At 39.3% G+C, this 21,101-nt stretch overlaps 1 protein-coding gene across 1 annotated transcript in view; it reads right to left on the reverse strand.

Annotated features, from left to right (window-relative positions):
• The window catches only part of MYO3B (myosin IIIB), a 373,201-nt gene that overhangs the window by 182,293 nt on the left and 169,807 nt on the right, over positions 1–21,101 (reverse strand). The window contains exons 12-21 of the mRNA XM_069471407.1: positions 19,594–19,677; positions 18,578–18,780; positions 14,191–14,289; positions 13,724–13,838; positions 7,163–7,289; positions 6,169–6,379; positions 5,167–5,314; positions 3,747–3,900; positions 2,445–2,533; positions 572–701 (exon numbers count right to left, since the gene is read on the reverse strand). Of these exons, the coding sequence (XP_069327508.1) occupies positions 572–701; positions 2,445–2,533; positions 3,747–3,900; positions 5,167–5,314; positions 6,169–6,379; positions 7,163–7,289; positions 13,724–13,838; positions 14,191–14,289; positions 18,578–18,780; positions 19,594–19,677 (1,360 nt within the window). The remainder of the gene's footprint in view (positions 1–571; positions 702–2,444; positions 2,534–3,746; positions 3,901–5,166; positions 5,315–6,168; positions 6,380–7,162; positions 7,290–13,723; positions 13,839–14,190; positions 14,290–18,577; positions 18,781–19,593; positions 19,678–21,101) is intronic.

The following is a 21,101-nucleotide window of genomic DNA, read 5'->3' on the forward strand; positions in this document are numbered from 1 at the left end:
AGAGCAACTAAATAGAAGTTGACTGTAAGTAGGCAAAGGCCATGCATGTAGGCCAGTGACAGACCTGTTCCAAGTTGGTTAGGAGAGTGGTAGGGTGGGACAATGACAGGGTGAGAAGTTGGACCAGGCGACCTGTGAGGATCCCATGATCAGACGACCTTTGAGTCACCGCATTCCTTTTACTTGGAATCATACATGAATAGAAGTAATCTTCCCAATAAGTCTAGGTAAACTGAGACCACTCAAGAGTGCTTAGCATGAATTAATGATGTCATATGGTTTTATAAATGGAAGAATGAAAAGTGACAGAGCAAGTGAGAAGTCTAAGAGTTGATGTTATGGAACGTATTTGCGTGTGTGCAAGTGCATATGTGTGTACATATTTCTATATATATATACTAATGCTGTGCAATTCAATCACTTTCCTTTTCATGAAATAAGACCTGACCACTGCTTAAAGAAGTTCGATGTTAGTAGTGCATCCCTGGCACTATTTAGACACTAACTAGAAAATGCCAGCTGATCTTGTACAAGCATCAGGACCAGGGCTGTCAGGGCATTTGTAGGGTACCTGTTTTAGTCAAAGGGATTGAGAAGAGTTGCTGAAGAAGCTTGTTTTCTGACGTTCTCAGGACTACAACAATATCGACAGGAAGAGTGTCTCTGTTTTTCTCAAGAACCCCAGAAGCATCATATAATACCTGCAATATAAATAGCAAATAGCAAGTTAGCCAAATGTCCATTACAAGTGACACTGGTAAGTTGTCTGGTCAGTCACTAATTGACCTCTACATAGAATTTATCTTGATATAGTCATGCTTTTAAATCCAGAGCAGCAGATAAGGGGAAAAATTATAATTTTGGCAGGTCAGTTTATCTTAACTTCTTGTCCAGTTGCTCTTTAACAAATAGAGTCCTATCAAAGATGTCACAAAAGAATAATCATTAAAATATATTAGACACTCACTATGTACAAAGCACCTATCCTATGAGGTAAACACTATTATCTTCACTTTACTGGTGGGCAAACAGGGTCTTAAAAAGAGGTTAAATAACGTGCCACGGTCACACATTTCACAAGTGGTAGGCAGGCAACAAAACCCAGGCAGTTTGACTCCATGCTCATAACCACCATACTATCACTGCCTCCCAAGGTACTCACAAGATCTGAGTGATCACTCAAGGATGCTAAGCAGTTCTTGGGTCTCAGGACAGAGAGGATCTAGTTCAGAGAATCCCTTGTCTACCAAATAATCTTTGAATGGCAAATAAATTCAGCAAAAGACACAGAGCACAGAGAGAAAACAAATCCTTTTCCCCCCCTAAAATCAAGAAAGGGGATGGGGGATGAAGGAAGAAGAGAGGCAAGTAGGAGATAGGTATAAAAGGACAGAGAGATGGAAAAAGAGGTGAAAAGAAGGGGACAAGAATATGATACAGAAGAGAAGAATGGGGAGGGGGAAAGGGTAGATTCTGGTACCCCAGACTTAGAGGAGGACATTAATATGCAGTCAGACATCAATGCTAAGATAAATGAAATATTTAAAGACAAAAATTAATTGCAATTTCTAACAAAGATCCAAAATAGATGCCATAAAGCACTATGTGTAGAGAAAAACAATCCCTTTTCCTTGTACAAGAATTGCCTTTCAGCCAACATTTACTCAGGCAAAATCAGTTTCAATGTCAAGATAAAAACATGAAAGATAATTTTGATACATCTTAAATCAACAAAATAATACAAAATGCCTTTTATTGAACCCCTACCCATTTTCTGGACCTAAGGCCTCAGCAGACCCCACAGGAACCAATTAGCCATAATTCAAATGGCTCCTTTGGGAGTAACATAAGCAATAAGTTTTTGGCTACAGGACTGGAGAATTTCCTGAATCGGTCACTAATCTGCTTCAGGAACTTGAAATTGAGACTGAGGCATAATGTATGAAAAGTGGAAATTTCAGTTAATGCTGTAAAATCTTAACATCTGGATAATGATGTGATTTTTTTTTTCCTTTTCATCTGGACATTTTTGGGGGCCTTAGACATATGATTAAAGTACTAAAAATTGAGCCCCACTGTGATATTAACCCTCCTCCATTACCTACACATCTCTAAATGACTTTAGAATGTGAACATTCACCACTAAACACTGCAAAAAGCTGTAATATGTTAGCTGTCTGGAGAGCTGTCAGTTCTAGGCCAAACCTCGGGTGAGAAGCAGACGGTAACTCTGTGGGCCACCCCAGCGAGAAATTGCTTCTATGCCAGGGGCAACTTTCTGTGAGCAGCACCACTGAGAAAGTTTGAGAATTATGATTAGGTATTCAAGTAGAATTAAAAGAAGAAAGAAATCTGCAAGCAATTTCCTGAGCAGCACAGACAGGGTAACATGGATGCTTACCCTTTGTCAAATTCAGGTCTAATGACTGCCACACACGCCTCACCTTTCCAGCATAGTGCTGAATGCCAAAGCACAGTTCCACTCCTTTGGGCCTCCAGAAGTATTTGCATCGTAGATTATCTTCAAATTTATCTGTGTGGATTTTCATATTGGAAAGTTACAATATGAATTGCTTGCTCTTTCATACAAAAACATGCTCCTCCATCCATGAGTGAATCAGAATAAGGGCTCTCAAGACCAGTAGGATATTTTCATTGTATGTACAAAGGTGGAAAAAGATCGCTCATATGGTGGGATTTATGATTGGGTCCTCGTTTAGTTGTTAACTATTGTCTTGAGTCTCAGGCTGTGCTCTAAGATTGCATGTTCTCCTGCTGTTTCTAAGAACTCCTAGTACAGACACTGATGATACCAGCAGCCTTGCCAATTAGCTTTAGAACCATGAGAATATCCAATGTAAGGCAAATAACCCTGGTTTAAACTCATTTTGGCAACTTGTGATAATATAGATAAAAAGAAACCACTGAGGGTAACAATTTCAACTTCTAGAAGTGAATCTCTTCCACAAGTCAGTTTTCCATCTGGGGAAAAGGCTTGAAACTTTCTGTTCCTCTCTTAACAAACAATTTTTGCTATTGCTGTTGTTACGGTTAAGAGGCTACTATGTGTGAGGAACTGTGCTAAACAGTAAAGGGATGCAAAATTTGGGGCTTCATTGCCCCCCAGCATCTCACAATCTAAGTGAGAAACACAGCTCATGTAAAACTCTAAAGATTCAGGATGAAGAAGGAGAGTTCAAGAGGAACAGGAGTAAAAAATACAGGGCCTTTGATGCCAGGAGGAGTGCCCTATCTTTATCCGTAAATAACAATAACCTAATGAGAAGGTGGCTTTAGAAAGACTAAACTAGCTGAGGTGTCCAGGGTAGGGGGGAAAATGGGAGCCGGGAAGCCAGGAGACTAGAAGGGCCTCTGCACTAACTCAGACTAGAGATGGATGAGGGTCCAGGCGAAGATATGAGGTGAGCGTATGAATAGGAGGGGAAGAAAATACTGGTTATGGGAAATAAGGGAGAGGAAGGTGTAAAAATGATATCAATATAGGTTAATAATATTTGTGTTGGCGGGAATTAGACAATGGGGAGGCTTTAAGGATGGTGACAGGTTTGCTTTAACATGCAAATTCTACCAGCACACTTCAATTCAATTAAAAACAGGGTCTATACTCTTACGACCCACCAGGTAGCCAAAATACGTAGGGTAAATTCATTAAAGTATATTCATTTGATGACATGAGTCAAGTTCTGTTCTAAGTGCATATGCCTTTTTTTCCAAAAGGTACTTACCAACCAGGGTCTGGTCAGTTGCTTGGGGAAACCGACTCTCCTCATCCAAAAGCGCAAGCAGTCCCAGGGGTTTCTGGAGGAACATGTCCAAGAGCGGGCGATTGTCCTCATACTCCACCAGTACAGCGTCAATGCCCTCATTCTGATATTCCGTCTGGAGGGAAATGGACTGTGAATCTCTCCAGCCCAAAACTGGGCTTGGTACCACCCAGATACTTTGGCATGGACTTTCTAGGTCTGGCAACATTGAATGTATATGTGGAAAATAGTGTGTTTTATGTGTGTGGTAAAGGAATCTTCTGCATATAACACTGTTGAAGCTGTGTGTTTTAATCTGACTTGCAGGTGGCCCGTGGCAGGCAGCTAAAGCTGGCAAAAGCTGTCTCTCAAACACAGATTTAGTAACCCCTAATTCAGAAACTAATGTAGAAAGGAAATAAAGCTGAAAAAAGATTTAGTTTGGTGAATATGGTTTAAACCAGGAAGAAAACAGACTTCTCTTCTTCAGGGATTCTGCAAGGGAGTCACCTATGCCTGGAAAACTAGAAAAGCCCAGATTTCCCAAGGAAAAATAAATGAAAGGACCCTGAACTGAAACAAGGTCAAGTTTTGTGTGAGGTGGGTGGGGAGAGGAGTGCTACTCAGATTTATCCAGCTCCACTGATACCAATGCTGGTATTTTTACTCAATAAGTTTGTGTTTATCTAATCACAGTATAGTTTGTGTGTCCTCACTCCTGAATTAAAACAATTGTCCCTGGTAAGAATGTTTTTTTATTGTAACTATTTCATATAGAAGAGAATCTTGGGGGTTAAGTAAGGGTTCGGGTGGGCAGTCTCTGCTATACAGGCTGTTGTCGCAGGAAAAGGGCCCCCATCTTTGAGTCCACTAGTTTCTCACCCTGTTTTATTTACCACTAAGCTCATAGGGGAAAGACTTCTGTTTCTAGAAAGCCAAAAACATATCTTATTCCTCCCTGGAAACACCCCCTCCAGTTCCTGTGGGATTTGGTACATAAAAGATGGGGAATAGAGATGGCTAGCTTAGGAGTTAAGAACCTATGTCCTGAATTCAAGATCATCCTGTGTCATTCTGGACACAATAACAGATATTTTTAGTTAAATAAAATAGAAGAGAATGCAGCATTTGGGGAAATATGCAAGAAAGAGTTTTGAAGCAATATTTAAATAATTGGCTTGTCACTAGCTCCATTCATGAGGAAATGTACCTTTCCACAGAAATCAAGACTTTTTTTAGACTACATTTAGATTGCTTATTTATTTAGACACCTATTTTTTCTCATCCTATTTTTTCTCTAGAGTCTTTTAGCTGTTAGCCTAACAGGGTTTCTGCTTCAAATTGGGGGCAGCTTGGAGACACCTTTCCCATCAGGTTTAGTTACTTCAGAGTTCACTATTACCTGCTCAAGAGCAAACACCCGCTGATTGAAATAGTACTGGATTTGCTCATTGGCGATGTTTATGCAGAGCTGCTCAAATGAATTTCTCTGAAAATTCTCGAATCCAAAAATATCCAAGATACCCACATTCATTCCATCATCTGCACGGCTGCATGAGAGAGAAGAATAAAGCTCTTTAGGGGAGGAAATATCCATCTCAAGATGATGAGAATATATGTGCCTGAGTGTTCATCAACACATCTACCCACCCACATGTGGGAAGCAGCATCTTGCCACCCCTAAGGGAAGGAACAGTTTGTGTCTTAAACAATTTATTCTTTCCATCTTTCAACAGTATTTCCTACTACTTTTTTTTTTTTTTAGCTATAGAATCCTTTAAAATCTTACTCAGAAGCTCCATATATAAAACAGATTAAAGAGGAGCCACTCTGTTTGAAGGGGCTGCAGCTGCTGCTTATTTATTCTCCCACCTATCTACCTGCAAAACTTAATTGGAGCAGTACTCTTCCCAATTTGATGTTGTCAATTCTTCTACAATGTAGGAAACCACTAATGCTTAGGAAAGAAAAAGTAGTATAATAGAAGTAGTAGTAATAATAATGTAAGATACTGTGCTTTAAAACTTTTCATGAAAAGTCTCATTTGATTCTAAAAACAACACTATGAGGACAGTATTATTATCCTCATTTTACAGATGAGAAAACCGTGACTTAGAACATGCAGCTGATTAAGCTGTAGAGATTGAGTGTGGACCTAGTTTGTCCAGCTCCCCACCAAGCCTGTTCTCTTAAACTCTACACTTAATGGCTTTATCAATCATTCACCTCTCAGGTATAAACACTTCAGATCTCCTGGATCTCACTGTGTCTTTTAAAGGAGAAGGCTTTGGAGCTTTGCTAAAGAAAACCCCCAGAGAGGACCAAACACTTCCACTTGCAAAATCTAAGCGATACTGAGGGCAGTGACAGCTCTCTCCAGGCCTCTGCTCCCCGGGGAACTTGCCATATGTTTTTGTCTGGCTGCAGCAGTGTATCAATGCGATTCACAATCCAGCTGAAGAGCCTCCCATACAGGGCTTTGGACATGGCATCTCGGACATCCACAGCCCTGTCAACAGTGTTGGCACGGACGATGGTCTCACCCCGGGTGACCACACAGTGGGAAGTGAGGGCCTCCTGGAGCTCTTCAGGGCTAATACAGAGAACGGAGGCAGCTGGAACAAGGAATAAGGATGACATTAGGGAATGTAGCCAGACCTTCATTCATTCATTCATTCATTCAGTCTGTTAACATTTATTCAACATTTACTATGTGCCAGGCTCTATCCTAGGACTTCAGAGTCAAAGATAAAATGCTATGTCCTTAACCCCAACAAGCATCCAGACTGACACAGTTCTGAAAGCTCTTCACTGGCATCTGATGAAAAAAAAAAAAAAAAAAAGAGGGGGGAAATGGTTTTTTGTCAAATAAGTTGTAGGAATGAATAGCTGGAGACTATCTTCTCCCCTTAGAGACTCACAAAATACATTAGTATATTAAAGGCTCTAAAATGTGCTGTCATTTAACACAAAAAGATTTTACTTTACTTCCATCAGTTTTTGTTTTTTACAACAAAACTGAGGATTTTCCTTCCTTGTGTCACCATAATTGCCTGTAGTAGGACTTTAAAAACAAATAGATACCTGCTTTCTCTCCTGCAGATGCTGAGTTAGTGGATTCAGAGTGGGGCCCAACCTCTTGTATTTTATTTAAAGTTTGTAGATGACTTTCAAAAGCAGCCAAGGTTAAGACCCACTGCCCAAATTTACCTGCCATGGAATTCTTTTCTGCAGAACATCTATTTGCAGCTAATGGAAGGAACACTGATGTTCCACAGGACATCTTTGGGGAAAATACTGGCTAGTGGAAAACATCCAGAGTCGTAGAAGCACCAGCAAGAGCTGCATTATATTTTACAGAGTCTTGAAAAACTATTAAAGTAGCATCAAATAATTACCATTTTCCAAAGCTTCAGCATTGGGCACCTCACTTTTATCTGTTTGATGTTGAGAGGAAATGGCTGCAAACTCAATGTTCCCAATATTCAAAATCCCAGCCAAAATTCTGTACACTGAGTACACCTCCTGAAAAGGACATCAAGAGCCATATGTGAAGGTCATTGCCAATCAAACTAATGAATCAATCCTGTGGTGGAAACTGCTCGTGGTCTACCTAAGTCCATTCTCCTCCTTTTCCTGGGCACAAAGTTAGACAAATTTCCCAACCTCTTTTGTAGTAAGGGTTGGCCATGTAACTAAATTTTAACAATGAAGCTAACAGAATGATGTGGGCCACTTCTGGGCCCAGGCCTTACAGGAGTGAGAATGCCTCCTCCACGCTTTCTTTCTCATTGCTGTGTGAAACTCCCAGCAACACAGCCTCAACCATGCTGTTGACAAGGATGCTTTACACCAACAATCACATGGAATGGAGTTGTTCTGCAACCTGAATCCCTTACCTTGGAATGATTATGTAAAAGAGAACTGATGTTCTTTGCTCTTTAAGCCACTTTTAGACTTTTACCCTAACTAATACCAGCTTCCAAATTCAATCTTTTGTCTAAAGCAAGAGATCTCTTTTGACTTTAACCTCTTTTGAATATAGTTTTTATGGAATCATTGGGAGGGCATTCATTGATGGCTTACTAGAACATTTTGAAGTTAAATGATGGAGTACATAGTTACAAAGTCAGGAAATATTTTGAAAGACTCACTAGAAATTATCTGTGAAATTATATTGTTATATGACAAAAAATATATACAGATGACTCTTGAACAATATGAGTTTGAACTGCACAGATCCACTTATACAACCAAATGGAGATCAAACATACAGCATTCACGGGATACGAAACCTGCATATATGGAGGGCTAACTTTTCACATATGTGGGTTCCACAGGGCCAACTGTGCACTTGAGTATGCTCAGATTTTGGTATATGGGGGGAATGGGGTATCCTGGAACTAATCTCCCATGTAGACCAAAGGACTGTATTTGGTCTTTGTCCTCAGTTTCTGGCAAAACAGCTTCTAAAATCCTTATAATTGAGTCATAGTGGTGTTAGCAGTCTTTTGTTATTTGTAACAAGCCCCTTTCAGCCATCCCTGAGTTTATGCTGATCAGGTGACTCTTAATGGGCCTCTAGATAGCTCCAGGATGGAGAGCTGGTTGCCAGAGGAACCAATCATGTGATTAGAGGGTTAGAACTTTCAGGTCCCCCTTTCCCCAACCTTTGGGGAGGAAGTAAGGGCAGAAATTAAGATAATGACCAATAGCCAAGGATTAATCAATCATGAGTATGTAATGGAACCTCCCTAAAAATCCCTAAACAGTGAGATTCAGAGAGCTTCCAGGTTGGTGGACATATTGAAGGTGCTGGGAGAGTGGTGTGCTCACAGGGCATGGAAGCTCTGTACTCTTTCCCACATACCTTGCCTTATGCATTTTTTCATTTGGCTATTCCTGAGTTGTATCCTTTATAATAAACCAGTAACAGTAAGTAAAGTGTTTTCCTGAGTTCTGTGAGCCATTTTAGCAAACCTGAGGAAGGGGTTGTAGGAACTCCCAATTTATAGCCAGTCAGTCAGAAGTACAGGAGGTGTAGGACTTGTGATTGGTGTTTGAAGTCTGGGCAGCCTTGTGGGACTGAGTCTTTAACTTCTGGGATCTGATGTGAAATCCAGGTAGGTAGTGTCAGAATTGAATTGAACAGTAGGACACCCAGCTGGTGTTTGTTGGTGTGTAAAAGAAAACCCCACATATTTGGTGTCAGAAATATGAATTTAAAAAGTTGATATTATCTAATTCATATTTTTATATTGAAAGTTGAATACTATTAATGGTAAAAAAAGCATATTTATTTATTTAAAAATTACATTTTCTATATGTGAAACAATAAAATACATGGCCATGAAATTTCTGCATTTTATGCTTATAGATAGATAAAAAAAATACTTCTACATAAAACACTCAGGCAGATAATTTGAGTTAGTACTATACATAGCAGGAAACTAATAGGAACTGTCATTAGACCACTGATAAAGCATTGCCCACCAAATTGAGCCTTCCTATAAACATTATTCAGTAAAGTCAAAAAAAAAAAAAAAAAAGGAACACAGACTGTAATAGTGACATCTGCTGGATACATGATAATGCTACAGAGACAAATGAAGATTTTAAACCACGCTTCTACTAGAGATAAATGTTTTTCTTCCAGCTTCTAAATCAAAGGCAAGATGTCATGTTTTTTACTTCAAGAAATCACTGTTTAACCACACAACTTAAGAGCGGCTAAGGAAAACACCTATTAAATGGGTTTTCTGGGACTTCCTTGGATTTAACATGACAGCACCAAATTACTTTGATCAATACAGTGTGAGTTTTGCTGAATACATAGAGTGACTTCCCATCGAGGCAGGTCCCAGAGGGTAAAACAGAGACTCTTTTGCAATTAGTTTTACATCTTCTATTTCTATATCCAGTTATCTCAAGAGGTTATGTAAAACTCTCAGTACTCTTAGAAAACAAACGTATTTCTTCTAATTAAAACACACGTGCGCGCGCGCGCGCACACACACACACACACAAACACACACACCATGTATTACAGTACAAGCCACAGAACCTCCCAACATAAGGCCTTTCAGCATTTCACCCCTGGGATGATCATCACCAAAGAAAATGGCTATCAAAGACCATATCCTCGAGACCAGCATCTCACCCTGTTGCTTCTCTGGCAATGTCCTCTTCAGCATAATGCCTAGACAGTCATTTAAAGTGGAAAACTGCTAGGACCTTGAGCAAAAACTTTTATGTTCAAATACCATGTAAGTCACTATAGTTAATGGTAGATTGGGTCTCCTTCCTTGGTTTAGTAAAGGGAATTACAGACGGGTATCCAATGCTCAATATATTAAGGAGTTACTAGCCTCAGGGTGCTCCTTATGCTATATTTCTGGACTATTCCACCTCCTTGACTCCTTTACTCCTAACTTTGGGTTAGTTTTTCCTTTCTGACTTAGGAACTTATATCTACCTCTGTGCTCAGGTCAAAACATCACCTATATATAGTCATGGTAGAATTCAATCAGTTGTATGTCCATCTGTGGGATTACTCATCCCTTCCCTAAAACTTCTTGATCATATTTCTCTCCTTTTCTCCCCACAGACAGCCTGGGAAGGCTTTTTTGCCTTCTTTGCCTTCCCCATTTTCTCTTGCCTCATCTGCTATGCAGTCTTTCCTGACATCTCTGCCTTTCCTACAGAATCTTGCTATGCAGCTACCTCGTTTTCTTTCTATGAGTTTCCAACTTTCTATAAGATAAAATGGAATACCCTCACTCAAGAAGACTAACAAGTCCTCCAACTGGGTTTCTCAATCTATTGTTGATGAGTATGAATTCAGTTTCACTCAACCAGCAAAAGTGGAGAAGAGAAAGGATTTCTCCATCAAAGCCCCATTGCAGGATATATGGTCTTAGCTGCACCTCTCTTTTTCTCAGAAGACATTTCCTTCACTGACACAGGTATTCCCTAAATAGAGTTGAGGTTAAGTTGCAAGTTGAGAAGAACGTTGGTTTTCTCTGCTAGGCTGGTGCTGATTTCAGGAAATCACCCTTGCCTGGCTGACCGGCATGGCAGATCGTTGTTTCTCTGGTATCTCCCTAGGAATTTACTTCCCCTCCCAGTCTCTCTTTACTGTCTTTTTTTTTTTTTTTTTTTTTGTAGTCTCTTTAGTTTTTGACCAGTTCTGCTATAAGCACTGTAATAGAATAAGCTGAAGGGCCTTCTCCCTATGGGCTATATTCCAATGCCTTTACTCAGTCTCCTTTGCAGAAGCTCACACATTTAGCTTCTTGAAACTCAGTGGTATCATATTATCTGTCATCAAGACATTGGAAATCCTCAAGACTCCCAAGTTATATTTTAACACATAACCCTTCAATTTCTCTTCAGCAGTACTCTCTCAATTCATAATCTATTTTGAAGAGAGGGAAGAAATTTTGCCTTGATCTTAAAGGCTTCTCCCTAACCTCTGCATCCAGAGATCTGCAATATATGTTCAATCTTGACCGTCATATAGATCATGTGTCCAAAAAGTTTTCAACTCGCATCAAATATAAACACATCTAACACTCAATTTATCTAACATGTTATGATAATTCCTACCAGCAAGACAAGTATAAACAGAAATAGTACAGTTTGGCTTCTGAAATAAGAGTTGAAAAATACAATCTTCACAATAGGATTTCAGGTATAATCCCCAAAACCTCTGTGCAAGGAGCCATCATCATTAGTGGAAAACTCTTCCACCAGGGAAGTTTCTTTACAATAAACTCAGGGTCAAGTGTTCTTCCAGATACTTTTGGCTGGTGTCCCAGAATTAAAATTCATGCTCCTGAGTCCACACCAAGGTTTGCTACTCATAATTTTGCTGTAAGTGTTTGGGAAAAACAGAAGGAATTCCTGCAGGGAACTAGTGACATTATAAGAAAAGACAAGAACCATAATTTTAACAAATTAACCAGTTCATTTAAGCTCTATCTAGAGATGTCTGCCAGAAAAACCTAAGAGGAAGTTCTGTTACATCAGCCATTTGGCCTCTGCTGCCTGACTGCATTCAACGAATCTTTCTGCATTTATTCACAGTACTTTGAATTTATAAACATAAAGTAAGCTGAACAACATAAAGTAAGCAAAACAGGTTGTCTGTAGAGATAGAACCACAGAATTCAGGGTCAGAGAAACAAGATCCAGCCTCTTCCCTACATTTCCAAGGTTGCTAACTGACATAAATTGCTTTACTTTCAGTATGAATTATAATAATATGGGATATGGTGAAGACAGACAGACAGACACACACACTTCTACCATTACATTCTGGTTATTCAGAACAGTCCAGTCCATGCACAAATTAAGAATGCTCACCATCTTTTACATTTCTTTCTTTTCATATTCATTCATTCATTCATTCATTTCTATTGTACCTTTTTCCCACAGAGGTTAGCCATGGCTTACTTCAAGGACATATACTGAACATACTTAATTTCTTGTTTTTAATGTTGCTTTTAATGCTGTTATCATAAAATAGATTTTAACAGTTTTTAATGTTGTTTATCCTAAAACAGCATCTGTTTTATTATTATTAGCAGTACATTTCTATTATTAGAACAGCATCATTATACACTTTCTTTTAGAGCTAAGACCAATCTCTTCATAGTATTCTGTAACCATCTTTGTATTCACCAAAAGAAAAATATTAACCCTATTAATAATTACTATTAACCCTGACTTCTCTATGGTTCCTGTACCCTTTTAAGGAAGTATGCCTCCAAACACTCTGGCATGACCCAGGTGATTTTAAATTGCTCTATTGCCATCTCTACCATGCTTTGACTCTTCTTTGATAAAAAGCAGGCCTATAAGTTAATAAGCATAAAGGTCCTTTAACAATGCTGGAACCTGTTTAATTGCTCTCCTCTAAGGAGCCAAGGGAAATATATTTTTATTTTTATCTGACCTTTGGGATTTTCCACTGTCTGTCAGCTTAAAGTCTGTGGGAGGCTGACAGAGAAAATTAACAGCTGGCTAGGGGGAAAAAAAGGTGTTATTATGACTAAAATCAACCATGCAGGGGAGGGAAGGGCTAGCCAAACTCACTGGATTACAGAAGCAATCCTTTATCTGGAGTGGCTGTCCCAGGGTACCTAGAATGTCTTGTAATCTAATCCCTTAAGATTTAACACTCTCACCTACCTCCTAATCATTCACCCCCTTTGTTGGAAAAGCAAAAGAATCTATATATTTTGCAAAATTGATGGCATGAAGCCCAGAAACTATGACATAATGTATCACAGAATAATATTTGAGCCAAGGGGTATAAATATTGTCTGTCACCCCTAGCATATATTTAATAGAGACAGCCTGTATCTAGGATGATAAGAGTAGTACAGTACTTAGAGCTACAGTTAATAATGTGCAACTGTGTACCATGGAGAAGGAAGTAACTGCAAGAAAGTTGAAAGGGTTATAATTAATTTGTCTTGGTGCCCAAGAAGCCATCTGCATAAATATATTTCTGTGGCTTGGGTGTAACCTACATATTTCTGTACTCCTATTCACAATTCACTTTAATGGCTGGAACAACCCTCAACTCAGGAAAAAGCAGTGTTGCTTTGATATTTGTTATTACCGGCATAGTGAATTGAAGACAATGATAACAATTCATTGGCACATGGTCCTCACAACAGTGCTTCACCTATTTTGATGTTCCCCTGAACATCTTGCTAAAATGTATATTCTGATTCAGTCATTCTTACATGGACCTAAGAGTCTACATTTCTAACAAGCTCTCAGGTGATGACAATGTTTCTGGTCTTTGGACCACACCTGGAGTAGCAAGACCACCATGGTATCCGAAAAGCAAGTATCCTACCCCAAGTTAGAACATCTACATCTTCACTCACATTCATCTAAGAATATTAACACTTGAATTTCTTTTTCTCTTGATGATCACTTACCTTGTCGGTGAACCCTATAATTCTGAAGCAATGTTGAATAGCTTCAAATTGTCTTCTGTAAGACTCCTTGGAAGTTATGTCATGCATTACCCTTCCAGTTTCATCAGCTATGTACCTAAATGAAGTGAAGCATGAACAAGCAGAATGAGCACTGACTTGGAAAATGGCACCTCAAATGCCAGGGCAAGTGCCACTTGAGCCTCTTCTTTGCAAGGGCATTTCCTTTATAGTCTAATACTGCCGCTGAATATTGGTATGGAGGGCTGAGTAAAATGGCTACAGTTGAGTTTTTTAACTTTCTAGAATATTCAAATTGTGAGATGAAGTTCCTGCCATCTTGTTCTGGGTATTTCAGTTAAATAGACTGTGAGTTTCCAGTTAGGAAAATAGCACCATTTATTTCCAAGTTTGTCAATTGCTAATCATATATTTATTAAAAATAAACAATCAAAACCCCTGACACTTACCTAGGAGGCTTCTCTTCAGGAAGCCTAAACTCAGAAAGTTTCTTTTGGTGATAAAGACCAGCATAAATATAGTAAAATATGTGAAAATTTTTCTCTCCCCTGAAAAAAAGGAACTTTATTAATAACCTATTCTGTGCTTCCCCATCCTGAGTAATTTACACCATTTTCTTTCTGTGCAAAATATTATACAATATGCAAGTTTATATTTTCAGGCAATTAAATAAGCTACCTCCTAATTATAGAATAGTAATAGTCATGGGATTAGTATGGTAATTGTCACAATGCTGCATTATTAAGCACACTTTACTATAAGCAGAAAGAGGTTTTAGAGAATAGGACATTTACAGGAAAAAGCTCAGGTTACACATGTTGACATCTTTCCATTTCAGCCAAAACACCTACGCATCTGTGCCACATGCCTTCTGTTTGTAGCCCCTGTTGCTTCGGAGACAGTGAGGTCCAGCTTAGAAATATCAGCTAAATCCCCTACTTTACTGGTGCCCCAGACAGGAAGTAGCTTGTCAGTCATACAGCAGATTAGGGAGCAACAATGGTCCCAAAACTGAGGTCTCCACTCTCCAAAATTAGTCTTCTTTCAAATACCATTCAAAATGTCATTCATGAGTCCCCCTGGTCTCCTGCCATCTACCTCTTTTAAGCCACTCTGGCCAAAGTCCTCTTAGATAGGTGCTACTCTAAGCATGGTCTGTGGACTGACATCAGCTTATAACAATAGAAGGAACCAGAAAATACATGCCTAGACACTTTATAGAAAGTGGTATTGCGATAACATCTAAGAGCATGATAATTTTTCTGATGAATAATTTTCATTGTATTTTAGAAAGGTTCATAATGGATTGGGGATTTAAAAAAAAACAAAAAACAAAAAACTGGTCCTTCAGCACAGAGAGTTTGAAAAGCACTGCTCCAGATCCTTTTCTTTCCTCTGGAGGAGGACAGTCTCTTCCATTGATACCTTAAATTTTCATAAATCTCTCCTTGGCCAATCTAGCTCTGTGGAAAAAAATCTCGTCTCCCTTCTTTCCCTCGCCCTCATCTGTGACATGGCCTCCATCCTTTTCTTCAGCCTCTGCTGGGCATCTTCATCTTCCTTTGGTTGTTCATTTTGCCAAAGCTCTTCTGGTGTATTTTTATCCCTGCCCTGCATTCTAGATGCCTTTACTTGCCATTTCTCATTCATTTGTTCACTTAACTAATAAATTTATTTTTATTTTTTTATTCATCTTTATTTTTTAAAATAAATTTTATTGGGTATATTTGAGGAATACCACATGATGTTATGGGATACATATAGATAGTAAAAAGTTGACTATTCAACTAATAAATGTCTTGAGTGCCAGTCATGGCAGGCACTAAGCCAGGAGCCAGGGATACAGGACTAAGAGGTTTCATGTCCTCTTGGAGCATCCCTTCTAGGGATGCATTTAGTTGAAACAACAAGAAGATTTGTTGAATTTGAAAGAAATAAGCAAGGGGCTGAGATAAAGAATCATGTTGGGGAATAAGGGTGGGTTACTTGTGTCAAGTCAGGGGAAGGACTCTCTGAAAATATAACACTTAAGTGAAACCCTGAAGCATGAGAATGAGCTGGAAGGAGCTACAAAGAGAAGGAAGAAAAGCATTCCAAACAGAGGGAGTAGCACAGACACAAAGGCTCTGAGCATAATTCCCACGTATGGTAGGTGGACCAAACAATGCTAGTGAGAAGGGGGTGGACAGGTAGGCAGGGCCAGCCCACACAAGGCCTTGTTAGGCTATAATTAGGATTTTTTTGATTAAGCAATTGGAATTCTTTGAAGTTTTAAACTGGAGCTGGGTTGCACTGTAAGTGTGCAACATGAATAGACTTGTGTTAGAAAATGTACTCTCCATCTGCAGGATGAAGACTAGATTGTAAGAAGTCAAGATGGATACACAGAGACCAATTAGGAGGTCTAGCTGAGAAAGTATAGCAGCTTGAGGATGGTGAGGGAGAGAGACTTGGAGTCTGGCTCCCAGGTTTCTAACTTGAGCATCTAGTGATGCTAGCACCATTTATTGAGACAGGAACCAGTATGCCTGGGATGACTATCACGTGTTCTTCATTAAACCTGCAGGCTTTGGCTGACTCGTCTTGGTCTGACCTTCTATAGTTTTTCTGCAGATACCTCTACTTCTCAATTCTTCCATGCTTTTCCTGCCAACATCCATCCCTAGGATAAATTCAATTTGCTTTTCATCCCTTTATCTATCAGGATTGGCTTGGCTTGGTTTTGTTGCAGTAACAAATGTCCCAAGATCTTAGTGGCTTAACTCAACAAAGTCTTACTTCTTGCTCAGAGTACATGTCCCTGGGGGGTCAGCAGTGGGGCTGTGCTCACTGTAGTCACGGATGGGACAGCCACCACCTTACACTTTGCCAGACTCTGGAGGGTTGTCATTACCTGCCCATTTGCCAGCACTGGTCACATGACCACACCCAGCCCTAAGGGGGAATCTATAGTGTGCCCAGAAGCGGGCTGACCCACAAAGGTCAGATGAACAGGACTTGCACAGGCCCATATTCTCTTCATCTCATTTAAGTCCCATAACAGTCTTGTGAGGTTGGCATCATTATGCCCATACTGCATATGAGAAAAGCAAAGTATAAGGATATTTATGTTAATTATCGACATATCACAAATGACATAGCTGTGAATGGAATCGACCTCACATCTTTGTAAAAGACCATTTTACATTTTAACACAGAACACTATTCTTTTCATTCTGTCAGAGGTAGCTCCCTAAACTTTAAAACCATCCTAATTTGTGGAGAAAGAATTGGAGGACCTCATAAAAATTAATCAAGAAGCCACAGGGAAGCTTAAATGACTCTCACTCTACCTTTTTGTTCATTTGTTTAATGTTCACACCAGTCCCTACTGTGTGAGGAAACTGCAAGTGCATGACAGAGAGAGACGTTCTAGTTCTCGACTTACAACAAGTCCTGTGGATTCCACTTACACAGTATCTCTCAGGCTGCTCAACTTCTCTCCATCTCCACTGCTACCACCTTAGTACAGGCCAACATTCTCTCTCATGTGGATTTGGCAACAGCCTCCTAACGGTATCAACACAATTCCTCTTACATCTCCTCCAATCCATTCACCCATTGAAGCTAGTGTGATCATTTCAAAATGCAAGTTGGGTTTGGTGACCTCCCTGCTTGAAAACATTCAGTGGCTTCCTATTGCCCTTAGAAAAAGGTTCAAAATCCTCACACTGGTTCCAAAGACCTACATCATTTGGCCTCAGTCTCATCTTTGCCACCCTCTCCCTCCCTGCCCTGTCCCCACCTTGTTGCCTAACTCCCAGTGATCCTCAGATGTCAGATAAAATGTCTCATACACAGGGAGCTCCTCTTTCTTCCTGGACTCGGTTACTTGCCCTTTCCTTCTCCTGTTTCACCTTCGTAGCACCTACGTTGCTTCCTGGTACTTATCACAATTGTTCCACATTTCAGTTTATTTGTTTAATGCCTACGATCCTCCCCCATTCCTCCCCCATACACCATACACTCCAACCTCCATGAAAACAGAAATCTTTTTTATTTTGCTTACTCTTGCAACCTCAGCAGAAAGTACAGCACTGACATACAGCAGGCATTCAATAATGCACTGATATGTATGTATAAAACCATGCTCCTGAGGAACTCTGATGTCTGGCAATAATAGTAATTATTATTATAATGATAATAGGAAGAGTGGCTAATACTCCGATAGCATGTACCATACCTGGCATCCTTTTAGGTAATTTTATATAAATGAACTCATTAATCCTCACAACAAACCCACAAGGTCAGTACTAGCAGCATCTCCATTTCACAGATAAGGCACAGAGAAAGTTAGTGAAATGTCCAAGGTAAGTTTCAGAGCCAGCATCTGAACCCACAGCAAAGTCCATGCTATTGATTACTATTACCATACTGCTTTCCTTAAAAATAGAATAATTGAGTTTTTTCTCTCTCTTTCTCTCAATCTAGGGAGATAATTAGCATGTGGAATATTCTCAGCGCTTTTTTAAATAGACAAATTCAATTTTAAGGGGCCTAATGATTTTTAAAAGTGTTTGCAATGCTGCTAAATTCTACCTGACACAACCAACTCAGGAGAAACAGGCATACCTATCCCAAAAGCACACCCACCCTGGCCCTTCGTACTCTGCCCCTTAACACCGTAACATTTTTTAGGTCAAAGACTACCGCTGATCCTTTGCTTAAATAATTCCTTGCTCTTGGGGAAGCTGGGAAATGCTAAGGACAAGGGTGAAAAATGGAACCATTAAAATTCCCAAAGCTGCCCAGTTTATATTGCAGAGCAAAAACTGAGTGATAAAGTAGTACACCTACACTGCTTGTTTTATAACTCTGGATTTTTCAAGGAGATATTCAGAGATTCTTGCTCCCATCACAACTCCAGTTGGTGTAAACATCATTTCCAGATATTTTCCAAAACGGCTCGAGTTGTCATTGATGGCAGTGCATGCATTCCCAAAGGCTTCCACCAGGGAGTTGACTTGTAGAATTTTCTCTCTCAAGGTCTGATTATTGGCCTGCGCCAAACAGAGAACAGTCAAGAGGAACCTCTGGAAACATTACTCCAGCAAAGTCCCCTCCCTTGCCCACCAAAATTCACATTGTCCTTTTACGAAGAGCTCCATTTGGGAGAAATTAGCATCAACCGCCAGCATCGTTTTCTCAGGTGAGCACCTCCCCAGGTGCATATGAACCAGATTAAGCTAGATTAGAACAGCATTTTAAATTCAACAACACTTCATTTAAAATCCTTGACAGATGAAAATCCTTAGACAGAATTTTAAACAGATCCCCTAACTTTTCTCAGTCATCTATTATAATATTCAATAAACCTTATCTATAAGACAATTCCATAAATTCTTAGTCACCTAATACACTAATTCTGAGTATAAGTAACTACTAGACTACTTTTGAAGTCATTCCTTCAATGTCCATTTCACTAAGCTAAAAATTTTCGTTTCCCTCAACTTTTGCTCAAAGATTTCTATTTTCCATCCCTTTAATCACTGGAGTGGCTCTCCCTGATCTTGTTCCTAGTGCTTAACCACTTTTACTATTTAATGGCTAAATGTTTCTATTACACTGAAAACATGAAAATTAATTGCCAATAAACTAGTAAATTCATGCTGGCATTATTCTCCTCCCTACGTGAAAGAAGGAGAGCATGCTGACATCGTAAGAGGCCTCACTACCAGGAGGCAAACATAACAAAGATAGAATGTTTTTATGTAACCCCTAATAAAAAAAAAAAAAAACCCAGTACCTTCATCATTTGTAAAATATGCAGTTACTCTGTAGGAACTTGATACATAAAGCAGGTTAGTCAATACCTTTCCCAAGAAAGTCAAATGCTGAACAATCAGGTGGGCACTTTCTGTCTTCCCGGATCCACTTTCTCCACTGATGACAATGCACTGACACAGAAAATGGAGTGTCAAATGAAGCATTCACAGCACAGAAACAACTTGTGTATTTAGCTATGGTTTTCATATAACATCTACTACTGCACACCTTAATTTTTCACTGAGAAATATATCTTAGGAATCTTCCCATTTCAGTATAGGGAGAGCTTCTTCAACCTTTTATATTGCTACTTGTTGTTCCATCATACAGATATATTATAATTTATTTAACCAGTCCCATATTGATGGATACTTAAGGTTTTTTATTTTTTTATTACAAATAATATTGCAATGAATAACCTTATATATAAGTAATATTTATATGCAGGTTTGCAGAATACATTCCTAGAAATGGTGATGTTGGATCAAAAGGTAAATACTTTTGTAAATTTGATAGATACTACTAAATTGTTCTCCTAAGGACTATACCAATATAGGAGAGTGCCTGCTCTCCTACAGTGTCACCAACAGAGTATGGTGGACTTTTGCCAATCTGGTAGGTAAAAAATGGTATCTCAGTACTGTTTTAATCTGTATTTTTAAAAATTATGAGTGAGGTTGAGCCTCTTTCCATATGCTTAAGAAGCTTTTCTTTTTTGTGACCCATCCATATCCTTTGTTTATTTTTTATTGTATTGTTGATCTTTTTATCATTCATTTGTAAGAACTTAGAAGGAAATTAGTGGGTAAGGCATAATAAAATTATGTATTAGGTCTTTGTCCCTGGTTCCTGGCATAAAGCTCCTAAAATCCTTGGAATTTCCTGAGTGATAGGAATGATAGGAGTATCTTTTGTTACTCACAAGGAGTTCCTTTCAACCATACTTCAGTTTATTTATTGATAACAAGAGGGTTCAAGGTAGGGCTCCTAGACAGCTTCAGGATGGGGGCTGGTCACTAGAAAGACCAAATATGTGATTAGAGAGTGGGAACTTTCAGCCTCATCTCCCTATTTCAGAAAGGGGAGGGGGTGTAGAGATTGAGTTATAAAAATTCTTAAACAAAAAGATTCAGAGAACTTCCCAGTTGGTAAAGACATTGAGGTCCTGGGAGGGGACTGTGCCCAGAAAAAGCATGGAAGCTGTGCCATGTCCCCCCACTCCATATAGATAGCCCTATGCATCTCTTCCTTTTGGCTTTTCCTGAGTTGTACCCTTTTAATAAACCAGTGAACATAAATAAACTGTTTTCTTGTGTTCTATGAGTCATTCTAGTGAATTATCAAACCTGAGGGATGTTGTGGGAACCCCTGAATTTGTATTCGGCTGGATAGAAGTGTGGGAAGACTGGGTACACCATTTGCAGCTGGTATCTAAAGTGGGAAGAGTTTTGTAGGACTGATCGCCTAATCTGTAGAGTCTGCACCAACTCCAGATAGTTAGTGCCAGAAGTGAATTGAATTGTTGGACACCCAGTTGGTGTCAGAGAATTGGTTG

This window comes from Eulemur rufifrons, chromosome 1 (genome assembly GCF_041146395.1).
Source record: "Eulemur rufifrons isolate Redbay chromosome 1, OSU_ERuf_1, whole genome shotgun sequence".
Lineage (NCBI taxonomy): Eukaryota > Metazoa > Chordata > Mammalia > Primates > Lemuridae > Eulemur > Eulemur rufifrons.